Source organism: Fusarium oxysporum, chromosome 7, assembly GCF_000149955.1.
Source record: "Fusarium oxysporum f. sp. lycopersici 4287 chromosome 7, whole genome shotgun sequence".
Taxonomy (NCBI): domain Eukaryota; kingdom Fungi; phylum Ascomycota; class Sordariomycetes; order Hypocreales; family Nectriaceae; genus Fusarium; species Fusarium oxysporum.
Genome location: NC_030992.1, coordinates 2,434,852 through 2,449,351, shown reverse-complemented (window position 1 = coordinate 2,449,351; position 14,500 = coordinate 2,434,852). Strand labels below are relative to the sequence as shown.

The 14,500-nt window shown below is 48.8% G+C and overlaps 3 protein-coding genes and 1 non-coding gene across 8 annotated transcripts; 1 reads left to right on the top strand and 3 right to left on the bottom strand.

Moving 5' to 3' along the window:
- Nucleotides 1-20: 20 nt before the first annotated feature.
- FOXG_05486 (aarF domain-containing kinase) lies at nt 21-2,296 on the top strand (the record flags this gene model as incomplete). 3 transcript variants are annotated; one of them, XM_018383793.1, is made up of 3 exons in its annotated part: nt 21-558; nt 614-764; nt 819-2,296. In XM_018383793.1, the coding sequence occupies 3 exons, from the start codon at nt 245-247 to the stop codon at nt 2,145-2,147; spliced, it is 1,794 nt and encodes a 597-aa protein (XP_018240794.1). In that variant the 3' UTR covers nt 2,148-2,296. The 3 variants fall into 3 exon arrangements, with proteins under 3 accessions (XP_018240794.1, XP_018240796.1, XP_018240795.1); XM_018383795.1 differs by having other exon boundaries at nt 614-2,296; XM_018383794.1 differs by having other exon boundaries at nt 501-764.
- Nucleotides 2,297-2,768: 472 nt separating this feature from the next.
- Nucleotides 2,769-2,842, bottom strand: FOXG_19070. Its single transcript has one exon. It is a non-coding gene; the product is annotated as a tRNA-Val (tRNA).
- Nucleotides 2,843-3,321: 479 nt separating this feature from the next.
- On the bottom strand, nt 3,322-7,569 carry FOXG_05485 (uncharacterized protein). Its single transcript, XM_018383792.1, has 2 exons — nt 4,538-7,569; nt 3,322-4,490 (listed from the first exon to the last, which is right to left on the bottom strand). The coding sequence occupies exons 1-2, from the start codon at nt 7,423-7,425 to the stop codon at nt 3,506-3,508; spliced, it is 3,873 nt and encodes a 1,290-aa protein (XP_018240793.1). The 5' UTR covers nt 7,426-7,569; the 3' UTR covers nt 3,322-3,505.
- Nucleotides 7,570-7,739: 170 nt separating this feature from the next.
- Nucleotides 7,740-10,201, bottom strand: FOXG_05484 (myo-inositol-1-phosphate synthase). Of its 3 annotated transcripts, XM_018383790.1 has the most exons (3): nt 9,888-10,201; nt 8,352-9,817; nt 7,740-8,298 (listed from the first exon to the last, which is right to left on the bottom strand). In XM_018383790.1, the coding sequence occupies exons 2-3, from the start codon at nt 9,665-9,667 to the stop codon at nt 7,989-7,991; spliced, it is 1,626 nt and encodes a 541-aa protein (XP_018240791.1). In that variant the 5' UTR covers nt 9,668-9,817; nt 9,888-10,201; the 3' UTR covers nt 7,740-7,988. The 3 variants fall into 3 exon arrangements, with proteins under 3 accessions (XP_018240791.1, XP_018240790.1, XP_018240792.1); XM_018383789.1 differs by having other exon boundaries at nt 8,352-10,201; XM_018383791.1 differs by having other exon boundaries at nt 7,740-9,817.
- Nucleotides 10,202-14,500: the final 4,299 nt, after the last annotated feature.

Sequence of the window (14,500 nt, the reverse complement as noted above, 5' to 3'; positions counted from 1 at the left end):
CTTCGCCCCCGAAGATCGCACCCGGCTCAAGCCGAGCGATGGACGGAGGTTTGTCGGAATCGGCACACCCAAGCAAAAAAACTGTCGACTTGATTTTGGTTGACGACATGATCTAAGCCTAAGCCTGGCCTCTGTGGTGTCAACCTGTTTCTATTGCTTTCCTGCTAGCTTTTCTTCCTTAAGAATGAACAATTCTATTTTACTACATACTATTTTTCCTTCTTAAAAGTCCATCGGCAGTCAGATGAACGCCTTATCTGTTTCGGCCTTTGCGAATCGCATCGCCACTCGATCATGGACCTGTTCGACTTGTAGAAGTCAGTTGGTCCGAAGTAAGCCCTTTCGAGATTTCAGCGCAAGAGGTTTCGCATCGCGGAGAGGCTCGAGGAAAAGCAATGGTCACAAGTCCGGCCCTAAACGACCGCTGTTATATGCCTCGGCTGGTGTTGGTACTGTAGGCGCGACCGCGCTTGCATTCACCGACGACATCAAGAGTAGTTATGAGGCGGCGGAACGTACAGGCAGAGTTGCGGTTGCGCTCGCCGTGTGTATCAACGAGTATGTGGTTACTCACCATTGGGGATAAGCGGTACGAAACTAATACGCTGAGTAGTTACCGAACAACATTAAACGCCAGAGAAACGATAGCGGACCATGATGAACAGGAGAGCATGCTAAAGGCATGTCACAAACGATGCGCCGAACGGACCCTCGTTGTGTTGGAAAAGAATGGCGGTATCTTTATCAAACTCGGCCAGCATCTGGTATGAACTCCATCAACTTCGGAGCTCGAGCGATCGGACTAATTACTCCGCCAGAGCGCCATGAATTACCTTTTACCATCCGAATGGACAAACACTTTCATCCCCCTGCAGGACAAGTGCCCTGTATCTTCACTTGAGTCGATCGAGGATATGTTTCGCAAGGATACAGGAGAAGAGCTTTGGGACTATTTCTCCGATTTCGCCCCTGAACCAATTGGTGCTGCCTCTCTTGCTCAGGTACATCTGGCATCCATCAAGGGGTCAAATCAGAAGGTTGCGGTCAAGGTTCAACATCCTGAGCTCGAAGCATGGGCACCCCTGGATCTAGCGCTTACCCGGTACACGTTTTCGACTCTGAAACGATTTTTCCCCGAATATGATCTTGAGTGGCTCTCTTCTGAGATGGATGTTTCTCTTCCTAAAGAACTTGACTTCCAAGAAGAGGCTAACAATGCCCGACGTATGAAGGAGCACTTCGCTAAGATTCCACAGCTACCCCTGATTATCCCCGAGGTCATCTGGGCTAAGAAGCGAATCATTGTTATGGCGTGCGAAGCGGGAAGTAGACTCGACGATCTGGACTATTTGGATAAGAACGGTATTGACCGAGATGAAGTATCTGCCACGTTAGCGCGTATCTTCAACGAAATGATCTTTGGTGATGGTGCACCCCTGCACTGTGATCCTCACGGTGGCAATATTGCAATCCGCAAGAACAATGCCCGCCGGGGCCTTGGACGAGGTCCTAACTTTGATGTGATTTTATATGATCATGGTCTCTACCGCGACATTGAGCTTCCTTTGCGAAGGTCATACGCCAAGATGTGGCTTGCGGTTATTGATGGCGATATGGATCGAATGAAGAAATATGCACATGAGGTTGCCGGTATAGAGGACAAGGACTTCCCGCTCTTTGCTTCAGCAATTACTGGTCGAGACTACAGCATTGTTAGCAAGTCTGGATCTATCCTCGAGACTCGGACAGCGGATGAGCAAAAGACAATGAGCGGGGCTCTGCAGGAGGGTCTCATTGTCGACCTCGTGCAGCTTCTCAGCCGCGTGCCTCGTATCATCCTTCTAATTCTCAAGACAAATGATCTAACCCGAAGCCTGGACGAGAACCTCCAGACACGGCAGGGTCCCATCCGTTCGTTCATGATCCTCGCACGATATTGCACCAAGACCGTATTCCACGAGAAGCTTGAAGAGATCGGTCAAAACGGATCATTCCTCTGGCCGTTCAATGCTGTGCGAGTGTTTGCTGCATGGGTTGGTTTCATGCGCGTGGAGATCAAGTTAGAGGCCTTTGAACTTTGGCTATTTACCAAGAGAATGTTGGGTCTAGGCAGCTTAGAGTTTTCAGGTGCGGCGTTACAAAAGTGAAAGATGACAACGAATTAGAAGATGTATCGATATAGAGTATATACACCTTGCTGGCGTGACACCCAGAGCAAATAGAAGTCAGTCACAGAAGTTTTATGATGCAATGCATTCATATCAAGTAATAATACAATTGCATTTCAACTGTACAATTATGCTGATAGCCAGTTGCTTCCTCTTTGTCTTCCAAATACGTTGAAATTCTGCATTGCAGAACATCTAATATCTGTGCATATTGAGTCTAAGAAGAAAGGCAATGAGCAAAGAGATCTATGCCTATACTTCCTTCTCACGAAGGTACGAATCTCTATGCGATGACACGCAGAAACGCTGTGTATTGTTCCCCCTGTTGATTCGTCAAGTTCATGATAGATGTGGAACTGAGGCACAAGCTGGATTCTTCATCGATGCTACACTCACAAACAGAACCGCACGCATCTTCTTCAAAAGACTCATTTACTTCATGTCCCATTCTTAGCCTGAGATGGTATTTATAATCGTAATGTCAAGGCTAATACAGGCGTCATAAAACTTGGTGGTTCTACCAGATCAACTACTGAATGAGGCCTAACGAGGGCTAGGGTGACTCCAACGAACAACAGACGACTGAAGCTGCAAAAATGGTGGTTCCGCCCGGGATCGAACCGGGGACCTTCTCGGTGTTAACGAGATGCCATAACCAACTAGACCACGGAACCTATCAACTTGCAAATAGACCGAGGCATAGGCGGCTCATTTGCACCAGTTCGAAGATGGTTCAGGGACGACGATAGTAGTAGGAGGTAGAGTTGCAGTAATCACTATGTGAAACGTGAGTTGGTAATTCAGACAAACAGAATTAGGTATGTCTAAACACCGAAGGCTTCCTCTATAATTGGGTAGTGGAGGTGGCGCTTCCGTGGGAGTTAGTTATGGCATCTCGTTCACCGAGACGGCCCCGGTTCGATCCTGGGCAGAACCACCATTTTGGCAGCTTCAGTCGCTTGTGTCTTGTGTTATGGACATAGATAATGGTGGTCTCCTTTCTCCCTTTGCAGAAAATGGTCGCTGTAGAAGCAGGGACCCAGGAGCCTGATAGTCATACATAAGCTTGAGTCAGTATGTGACCACATTACAATCACTAAACTACCTCCGGAGGCGATGTTTTGTTGAGATAACCATGAATAAGACAACCAAATGTGGATGTTAGACCAGCGATGCACAGGCTTAACAAGTGAATTGCTATATTTAACACCTTAGGTAGGTATAGTGTCGCTATGATATCATGTCTTGTCCATCCGAACTCCGCGCCATCCCATGTTAATGTTTCAACCCTAACATACATGAACCGAATAAAAGAACGAATTCCGTTCTACGCCAGCTTATTCAAATGAACCCTTACCCAATAAGCCACCCACGACTCCGACTCTCCTCTCTGCCCCTTTAATCTTTCTTTCTTCTCTCTTTCGCTCATTCTGCTCCAGCTTTGCTCGTCTCTCACTATCACGAGCAAAAGCATGTACACCGCTCTTCTTGGTGGCTCCCTTCTTGATCTTGGCCTCCTCACCAAATCCGCTCGCTGGTGCTGGCGAACCAGAGCTTGTGGTAGAGACTGTACCAGATACAAATGAATTTGTAGTGGCACGGCGAAGCAGAGCGGGGACTTTGAATGAGGAGTTTGATGCTGTTGCAAAGGCAAGGCGGCCAGTGCTAACGTTCAAAGAACCACTGCGTTTGAGACTGATGCGATCAACGACAGCGACACGGCCACGGCGGGGGTTAGAAATATCATTCTCCTTATCGCTGCGAGTTTCTGTGGTAGTATTTTCTTCGCCTTCGCTGTCTGACCCGACTTCAGTTGCAGGGATAACTGAACCATGGGGTTCTTCCAGCAGATCGGACAAAGTCTCTCGAACTTCACCAATGTTAGAGGGCTTCTTGCCATCCTTGGTCCTACGCAGATAGCCAGGGACCCTGTTATCCGCAGGGCTGAGAACCTTCTGAGGTTGGCTGTCAGGAACAGTCTGAGCCTCGCTGCTTTCATCCTGAGACTGGGACTGTGAGGACTCAACAATCTCCTGCGGTGCATCCAAAAAGTCCATTTCATCATCACTGCCACGATCCTCGATCGTTCGTAAGAAGGCCTGATTACCGGGGTTCTCGGCTATCTTCTTGACACGTTCGTCGGAAAAGAGAGCCTTCTGCATTTTAGCAAACTGTCGACGCTTCATTCGACGACGAGCCTCGCCATCATCGTCTGAATCGTCAAGGTCGTAGCCTGCACCTCGTTTACGGCGAAGCATGCCAGTCGTGATGTCCTTGAAAAGCTTCTCGACCTGCTTCTCATCTTCTGCTTGTTCTCGAGCGCTATGGAATGTCAGTCTTGCTGTAAATGATTCTGATGTAGTACCTACGCATATAAAGCAGCGAGTTTGGCTCCGTCAATATCGTTACTAGCAGTGTCGTCTATGATGTCTTTGAGTGAAGCGGCAGACTCATTGTCACTGTCCTCGCCATCTGCACCACCCAGCCCAGCATATTCATCTTCGGATTCCTCAGCTTGTTCCTGAACCATCTCTTTTGCCTTGCTGTTCTTGTGGTCAAACTCGGTTTGGAGGCGTTTCTTATGTTCGTTCTTGGCACCCTCCTTCAACGCTTCAAAGACATTATCAGTCTTCTCTGCAGATGCCGGCTCTGGTGTTTCCTGAATGCGTTGAGATGTCTCTATTCTGCGACGAAGGCGGCCACGTCGGACGAGTGGTGAAGCTTGGGTCGGGTCGTCGTGATCGACCAACATAGTCTCCGTAGTCGAAACTGGTGCCTCGACGAATCTGTTCTTTAAGGGTGTTTGGTCTTGGAGCCCACCATCCTGAGTGAAATCAATCATTTCGGAAATTTGAGTGCTCTCTTCCCGAAGCAAGCTGTCCAGGCCGCGCATCTGAGACTGAGAAAGGTCGAGGGCGATGTCTTGAGTATTCTTTTGGCTGTCATTCTTTTGACTGTCTATGATCATGTCCTCCATGGGCTCGTCCATGGTCGCAGAGAAGTTGGAGTCGGGAAAATGATCAAAATCGGGCATCAAAGATTGGGTTGGACCGTTGGCAGAATTCATTTGGCTGTCGTCCATGGTACCAGCGAATATCTGCGTGAGGCCGAGACCAGCCGGCCCCTGCACCGGCAAACCAGGGATAAAGTTCTTCTTTGCTGAGCGGAGGACTGATCTAGGTGCAGTTGGAGATTGGGTGTTTGGGACTGTTGGTGACATGTGGACAGTAGCTTTTGGTCTGGGTGTCATTTCGACTGTGTCCTCCTCCTCGTCGGAAAGAACAATAGGCTTTCGCAGTCGTCTATGTCTCGTAGCAGGGAACTCTTCGATATCGTCTTGAACATCTTGACTGGCGATAAGAGTTGTATCATCATTCTCATCAGCGGAGGCCCCAGACTCTCCATCTCGAGCCTCGACTTCGACCATGTTATTGCCATCTGGTTGCTCCTCGTCACTAACTTCCTCTTCATCCTCAGATCCGGACAACTCAACAACTGATCCTTCTCCATCAGCTTCGTTTCCAGATGCCTGATACTCGTCGTCCTCGCTGTCATCCCAGGCCAAGGGGTCAACTTCGCCATTCTCCTTCGCTTCCTTCTTGGCGGCTGCTTTCTCTTTTTGCCTAATCATCTGTGCCTCCACTCTTGCCCTAGCGACAATGTCCTCAGCGTCTTGCATCTGACGTTCCCGCTCCTCTGCGGTCTGAATAACGACACCTTGAGCCTTTAGCAGATCAACTCTGCGGTCACGCTCTACCTTAGCTTGCTGCCGAGCCTTCTGGTATAGATAGGCCTGGAGTTCGCCTGCTGTCATGCCGTTGTTTTCGTTCTTTCGCCTTGTCTCCTTGCCGGGAGATTTTAGTTGGGCAAGGGCGCGTAGCGCCTGAACGGAACTGGGTTCTTGTGCTTTCTTTGTTGGCGCCATGTCGAATACAGCTCGAATCTTGTCCTTGGTGGTGGTTGTGATCTCTAACTCGTCATCCGAATCCACCATGGTCACGTTGGCTCTCATAGGTGGAAGCTTGACTCGAAATTGGCGCCTCGGGTTTTGAACGGGCTGTTCCTGTTCGGTTGGAGTCTCCACGGCCTTTCCCTTTCCTTTATCTGGTTTGAGCTTGGTTGTCTCAGCCAGACTGTCTATAGTTGGCAAGCCGAATTCATTGTCACCAGCAGCAGTTTCTGGGCCTGTAACGGCAGTGGCAGTCTCTTTGGAAGCTGGCGGAGAACTCGGTGGTGTATCGACACCCTGCATCTCAACATCGCTGTGTGGTGTTGGGACCCTACTCGAGCTGGTAACCTTTGGTTCTGGTTCACCTGCTGGGCGAAAGTTGAAACGCTCAAATAAACTGTTCTTGGTAATCTTCTTTCGTGTCTTGGCTTCATGTACCAACTGCATATTTCTCGACATTCTCTGAGTTTCTCTCTTCATCTCCTCGATGGCCTTCTTGCTGGCTTTACGAGCACTGGGTCGCTCGGCCTGTGTTAGTCGTCGGCCGCCTTCATCGTCGGTAATACTGGAATTATCGCCATCCGAGACCATCTCTTCCATCTCCTGTGCGACTTTCTGTTGTTTTGCACGTTTTTCGGCCTCTTTTTCTTCTTTAGCGGCGTCTTCGTCACGCCTCTTTTGTCTGCGGCGCTCCAGCTTCGCTTTAAAGCGATCGGATTTGAGGGTAGGCATGTCACCCTCAGAATCAGAGCCACTATGCATCGATCGGGTTGGCGAAGGGCGAAGAGGTGATGATACGAAAAGTGTTGGGCTGGAACCACGAGGGGTGCGTTTTGAGGCTGGCGACGAAGGTGCCTTGCGAACTAATCTTCGGCGTGCAGCAGGAGCGTCATCTTCTTGCGATTCAACATCGGGCATGTCAACATTGTCTGCCTTCTCCACTTCTTCAGTCGCCTTCTCCTCTGGCTCGTAAATCTTCTCTATGCAGTCCCCAGTGGTTTCTTTTTGCAAAGACGTATTCCCGGACTCCTTTTGTCGCCATGTCCCTTGCATCCTAGCCGCCAGCTTGCCTCGTGGCCTAATTATATCATTATCCGATTCATCGGACGTTTCTTGATCAGGTATGGTCTGTGTTGGTAGGTCGAGGTGATTTTTTGAGTTGTTATCTGTGTATTGGTTTGAAGAGAATGTTTCGTCGTCACTGCTCTCAAGAGCTGCAAGTTGCGCTTTGAATCTGGACTGTGGTGAAAGTGGTTCGGGAGTTCCACCCTTTGAGAAGCGGGAGGAAGCTCGTGGGGGAGTAGCCATTGTGATACCGATGGTAGTTATGATGTAAATAGAAAGTGGTCAGCGAAAAGACGGAAACAACAAGCAAATTAACATCTAGTCCTTGGGAGTGAATAATTTTCTTGACATAAGAGTGGATGTTTGATCTGTGAGGATGATGGAAACTCCCAGGTCTAAGTGGTAGTGGGGAGCTTAACGCGACGCGCGGGCCATGGAAATGCGTTGGCGTGGAGAGACGCGTTGATACGCATCAATCACGCGTAAAGTTTACCAGCCACAGTAAAATTCAATTAACACCCTTGACGTCCAAATGCCTCAGGTCTGTATACATGGCGAGGGCCAGTCATGCATACAATATGTCGCGCGGCGATATTGCAAATGACACATATATATCGTGTTTTCGTATATCATGAGGAGAATGGCACAATTAAATTTGGTTGGCTATGCGGCTAATTGATCTCTCCTCCGTTTTTACAAATTTTTCAGTTTTCAAATACCAATGTGAGCATCCGGTAAAGACTGTCCTATAAATATTCCCCCTCCAAATCAATCAATGTCAAGAGTATGAAACATATGCGTAACGACTAGAAGAGCTTGTGCTCAAGAGTCATGTCAGATTCCGGCTCGAGGCCAACGCAAGCACGGAAAATGTTAGTCAGAGCAGCACGCTGCTTGGCTAGTGCATTGACAACGGGGGTGCCAGGAGGGGTGAGGGGAGCCTTCAGCATGTAGCTAAGGACGCTCAGGACACTGTGGAAGCTCTTGTATTCGGTAGTAGCAGTACCATCAGAGGATACAGCCTTCCACTGGATACGAGACATCATCTCGGCAATGATGACCAAGTCAATGATCAAAGGAGAGGCAAGAAGGGAGTCCTCGCAGATGTTGAAGAGCCTGAAAATGGTCAGTCGCAGTCTATTGTCTTCGAAACCTTGACATCAACTTACGAAATGGTCTGGTGACCGCCCATGAAAATCTCGGCATAGTATTCGTCAAGAGCGCGCTTGTTGTCGGCAACAGCGGGCATATACTTGATTACAACACAGTGGTCAGGGTGCTCGCCCTTCTTGTACAGAACGTGGTTAGCCTCAACCATGTCATCAACGACGTTGGACTTCGAAATTTCCTTGGAGCGGAACTGCTTCTGGGAGCTCAAGTTCTTGCCATCGTTGTTGCCAAGATGGTTGTAGCTGGCAATGGATGTCAATTTAATACCAGCGTTGATGAGGAAATCAACCAGGGCAGACTTCATCTTGGTCTGGCCAGACTTGAAGTCATCACCACCAATGAAGGCATTGTGCTTCTCAGCAAGCTCGATGGCGCCAGGGACAAAGGTGTTCTGTGGGGAGCCATTGATGAAAGGGGCTTTCTCAAGAATACAGGCAACGGCAAAGACGGTTGAGGGAGAGACCTCCTCGTGGCCCTGCTCAATGGCCTTGAGAAGGTTGTCAGCAGTGTCGTTGACGCCCTCAATCAGGTCGGCATATCGCTCAGTATTGGCAGTCCACATGATGATGACCTTGTCAAGGCCGTTCTTGGCCTTAAAGTCACGGATGTCCTGGCGGATCTTCTCAACGTGAGCCCAGCAAGCCTTGGAGCCCTCGAGAACGTTATCAGCACGGTCCTCCTGATTGGCGGCAATGAAGTCTGGGTAGTAGATGGAGGGAAGGGGAACCATCTCGGCCATCTCCTTCTTGACCTGGGCCTTGAGGGTAGGCTCGAGGACCTGAGCGCGATCCATGGCCTGAGCCAGATTCATCTTGCTAATGTCCCAGCCGCCAATGACAAGGTCGTTAGGGTGAACCATGGGGAGGATGTTATGGAAGGGAATGTTGATCTCCTGATGGGTCTTGGCATCATGGCCAAGCTTGAGGGTAGAGCCCATAACAACAGAGCCGTAGTAGTTGGACTCGCGAGGACCCTCCTTGGTATCCCAGGCGAGCTGACGGCGGTTGGCGAGGATGCCAGCGGTGACGGTAGTGCCATTGTTGCCTCCGAGGCCAACCAACATCATGCCGACCTTGGGGATCTTACGGTCGACCTTGAAGTCATAGAGAGTCTCATTTGGAGTGGCGACATACTTGCCATTAGCATCAACGTCAACCTTGGTAGTGCGGTAGGTGTATCGGGAACGAATTTCCGCATCAGTGTAGGTGACGTTGGGGGAGTTGACGGTGAAGAGGTCCTGGGTAGCTGAGGAACCTCGGCCGTTGTAGACCGCCCCGTTCGAGGAGCCCGTGCCGACTTCCGCGTGAGGAGCCATGATGAAAAAGGTGGCTTTACGTGGAAATTTGCAAATTGATTGAGATTGGACGGGTTCTGTTTGAAATTTGACCTTTACTGTTCAAAGGTCGAGTCCGCTGAGCCTCCGGAATCGGCTGAGCAGCGGGCTCCTGCGAACGGGTGGTGCGTCCTTTTGTGAGGTTAGCATTTGTCCATTCATCTTCACATCGTCTTTCTTGGGATTTAATTAGGTGACTTACGAGTTAAGGAGATTGGAAAACGTCTTGACGACTGTAGTGACCAAGGGTCAAGGCCTTGGTCTTTATGATAAGAGTATTTGCAGGGGGTTTGTTGATGGCGGGGTAGCGGGGTAGATAGATGTCAAGAGAAGGAGATTTTGATGGGAAACAAGTGTTTTGAAAAGTTTGGGGATGTTATTTGGCTGATTGTAAGTTGACGAGGTTTGTTGGTGAAGGAAAAGAGAGAGAAACGGAGTGTTGTTCGGGGATGGGGAAGGTTCAAATATGGCAGACTCTGGGAGACGTACCTTGCTGTACTGCCACTTTTCCCTCGCTTGGCTGTCGTGGACGTTCGGGCGGTGAGGTTTACAAGGAGCCAATAGTGGAGTAGCGATATTCTAGCGGCTGGGGACGCGGAGAGCTCGGAACAGCGTGTATTGATGATATCGAGCTACTGTAAGCTACTGTATGTTTTCCATGCATGTCTGTGGACACCTGATGCTAGCACACATCCATTGAATTCCTAGAACCGAGAAAAAGGTATGGATAGCGTCTCCATCCTCCAGATTTTCCCACATTTCTCCCACGATTTTCATCCATGGAGTTGGGGTTCAGTTGGCGGAGACAGCTTCAAATAAGACCTTATGAGTGCACGGTTGACCCCGACTTATCAAGAGGTTTCTTTCCTTTGCCTCTGATCAATATGAGTGTACGGAGTAGGCATGTGCTAGTTGTTGATATTTGTTGAATATGTTTGATTTGGCGAAAGCACTTTCGTAAACTACCGCCCATGCTCGTGCAGCTTAACCCTGCCTTGTAATCCTCCCTCTCCCGAACCATTGGCTTGAGCCCCTGACGTTGTGCATCTCTCTCAGCATTCGACAACTTGACTTGACCTTTCTTAGCCCGTGCGGGACAAAAGCAGTGGGCCTGTCTCTAAGCATAATAAATTGTCTCATCCAATGCTGTCGACATCATCCAACTTGATTGGCTCTACCCGGGACCTTCGGTGATCATACAGGTCTGTCCTAATGTTGTTGGGTTATTTGGCAGCAAGTCAAGAGCACAGGGTCAAGCTTGAACGGGTAAAAGGTCTTGTGTATTACAGGCTTTATTAGCCGTCGATGACTTGTTGTTATGACTATGAACGAGTATCTTTGGGTTCGCGATAAGCATTCCTAGAGACTACTGGAATCAATAAATATTTCAGAACCCTCAACCCACAAGACTGTTGACGTCTGTTCCATGGACAGCGAAACCCGTTTGGCAAGTAGCGTTCGAAATTGATTCTGATTAATCAAATGTCATCTCTAGGGTAAAAATAATCAGGAGACAGAAGGACTTTTGGATGATGATCCCGATTGCTGGTAGCATGTTGCGTGCATTCTTATCACAACGTGTACTTGCATTGACCAGGTAGGTATCCAGAGTCTTTGAAACAATTGGCTTACAATCTTGTCCAACTGGCGAGGATCATCTATACTGTCACTCGTTATCTCCTGCCGGTGCCTGTCGTTGATCAACCTCGATCAACCCACGCTAGCCCAGCGCCACGATGCCCCAGAGCCTTCAGCGACTAGAGGAATGAATGCGTCGGATGTTATCGTGACATAGCTCTCGCAGAAGGGCCGCATTATTCTTAAATTGTATCCGTAGATCTCAAGGCAATTGTTCTTCACATTGGTGGCTGGTTGGGAAGTAGCTCCATTCACATGTAACGAGGAAGTGCAGCAGAAAGATGCGATGCCGAGCCGAATACCCACATGGCTTCTGTATGGTGTTGAGATCGTCAGAGAATCCTGGCCTCTACAATGTCGTCCCTCACCGTCTAATGCGGGAGAAGCTGGTACATGCGGGACAAATCGCCTTGAGGGAGTATCAGGAGAAGACGTGAAAGAGTGGAGTCAGATACTCCAGCCATTCGAACTGACCCTCGAGGACAGACAGCGAGACCTCTTCAACGTCGGGTCCCATGACCATAGCAGCTAGCTTTATACTCACTGACTATGGCACATTCCTAATTCTGGCTTCCCATGTCTGGAACCCGAAGGAAAATATAGCTTTCTCCGTCCCCAGGCTGACGTTTCAGCCGCGACCTCGAAATAAATAATACAGGTAAAGTCTTCGTCTATGTGTTGGCCTTATGCCACAACATTTGCAGACTTGATTCAAATCCAGGGTCCAGAAGCCGTTGCTATAGTTGATGACTTGTTGACGCATTTTTGCTTGACAGACCCATGTGCCCGAGACTGGTCACGATAGCCGATCGACGATCACGCCTCAGAGACTACTCCAGTCTCAGCCATGCCATATAATGCCAACTGATTGCCCTTGGAGAGCCCTGAATGACGTGCCAAAGTCAACCTTATAGGCAGACGTGCCAGGGGTAATTCTCAAGCTCATGACTAGCTAGTCCAAGCTAAAGTATCCTGAACTTGAAGTCATTAAATGTTTGATAAGGAACTGGCAAGGTGACTTCAGAGGCTCGTGTCGACATGGCGGGTTACATTTGAAGGTCCCTTATAGACTGAATGGAATTTTTACAATGTCATCAGTTGCGAAGCCCATATTGGTTGATGAAATCAATTGACCGAGAGGCATTCGTGTTACTGAGTAATCCCCACGCCTTTGATAAGGTTGATAGGGAACTATTCATCATAACAAGGCGTCTTGATGTGTTAGAAAATCGCCAAACCCCCCTCCATCATGGTTGATCACCAGGGGCAGCTCTAGTCCGCAAGCATGTTAATCGAGGGCCAATATCCGTCAACGATCGTGGCGGCAGTTTTGCAATTCTTCTAGCCTAACGACACTGAAAGTTTCCAATTGTGGCGCCTCAGCTATCGATCTATTGAAAATTAGGCCAATGCATGGCTGTCGGATTGATTGCAGTCCGTGGTCATGGTCTATTAATGTCGTAGCAGGTTCTTGATCTCCCGATCAGAGACCTGAGACAGTGGATCATCGCTTGTAGCCTGGTTTCTCTTCTGCAAATAGTCATAAGAAGAGTTGTATACTAGATCCTGCCCGAAATACGCAGGTACTCAAGACCTTGCAAAGCAAACGGGTGCACTTGCATTGAACCATCATCTGCATCAACAGTGACATTTAAACCACGAGATAGAACCTGCTGTATTTGGCGTATGGTGTGAAGATCAGCCACGATTCATCCACGGCTTACCCACCGAATGAGTGCAGGTAATTATTCAGGTCAACCCCCCAGTCACATTAGACGAGCCAATGGAGTAGGCAATTATCATCTGGCCGTATCAATTATATACTCGCAAGTCGCACCCATAATCCAGCCATGTTAAAACACGAACTATATGCGATAACTAAACCAAGTTTACTCCGTAGAAGCATGTCTTATAGAAAACTTGGCGAGGAGTGGCCATGCAGTAGCAATGCCGTCAGAGAACACATTGATTTGCAGAGACGGATAGTTACATAGCAGTGGCCATATTACCAGAGTTGGATTCACAATAGCGACAGGCGGAGCTTTCACACCACACCGCGAGTAATAAAAGAAACATTAAATGAGGCAGATCCCCTTTCGGTGGACGTCTGTCTAAAACGAGACTAGTTTGCTAGATAAGCCCCTTCATTGGACAGAGCTGCCTGCAAGGTACCCGAGCTGTCGACGGTTTTCAGTGGATCTTCTTGACCTTATCCATGAGCAACAGTGGATATGGCATCAATGACCAGGTTACAGAGAACATACTGTGGCGTTCATCCCATGACTGATTCGGCTGAGGCCGGGCTCAGTCTGGCTCGTTTCTTTGGTTCTTCGCTTTCGAATGCTGTGTTGTTCATTTTAATGAGTTTATTAGGGCATCAGACTTCTGGCCACTGAGCTTGACGCATGCAGGAGACTGACGGGACGCAAACGAAGGAATAAGATGGATGCAATCATTGTTGATGTTAAGGAGCCAATTGCGGGCTAACATCTACAAGAGGGACTCTTCCGCTTTAGATTATCATCCTCCAGACTCATCTCATGCATGCAGACAAGCGGCGGATGATCCTAACCGAACAAAGACTTGTTGCCCTTGTTTCCCCATCCTCACAAAGAGACATGCAACATTGATTGATTAACAAGCGAGACAGCAAAACCTTTTTGAGGGATCCATTGATTTGGAGTTCATTGGTGTTCCTGCCAGTCTTTCTGCCCTCCCTCCAAATCGATAATTGAATTCATTCTCCGTAATTCATGTCTCATTGCCCTTTTGCCTCCTCTTGGGGGTAGGGTGGACGCTGTCTTGGGTCCAGAAGCTCCAAGGAAGCATTTAGTTCCGGAAAGCTTACTGGAATGTGGTCTACCGTGTTACTGGAGTCAATGGAGTCCCAATGATCTAGCCAAGACAATACGAGAGAAAGTTTGTTTAAAGCAGTAACGGAGGATCCGTCCGTAGGTACTAAGCCACTTGTCAACATCCAGAGCGCTGGGTACTAAGGCTGGCTGGGCCACTTCGACAACAATCCACAAGCAACCTATAGAAGTGAACGCTTCTCAAGAATAAAGTCAAAAATGTCGTCGCTCTTGTTGTGTTCAGCACAAAACACAAAGCTCCGTAGTGCCCGTGTTGCAAATTCCACACCGCACCCACCGCAAACCCGTCAGTTTGCGAACCGTC

Bases quoted from the DNA above. Each gene is read 5' to 3' on its own strand.
- FOXG_05484 (XM_018383789.1), bottom strand. From the start codon at position 9,667: ATGGCTCCTCACGCGGAAGTCGGCACGGGCTCCTCGAACGGGGCGGTC. The intron at 8,299-8,351 runs GTAAGTTGATGT...GACCATTTTCAG, and splicing joins GGCGGTCACCAGACCATTTC to GCTCTTCAACATCTGCGAGG.
- FOXG_05485 (XM_018383792.1), bottom strand. From the start codon at position 7,425: ATGGCTACTCCCCCACGAGCTTCCTCCCGCTTCTCAAAGGGTGGAACT. The intron at 4,491-4,537 runs GTAGGTACTACA...GACATTCCATAG, and splicing joins AAACTCGCTGCTTTATATGC to CGCTCGAGAACAAGCAGAAG.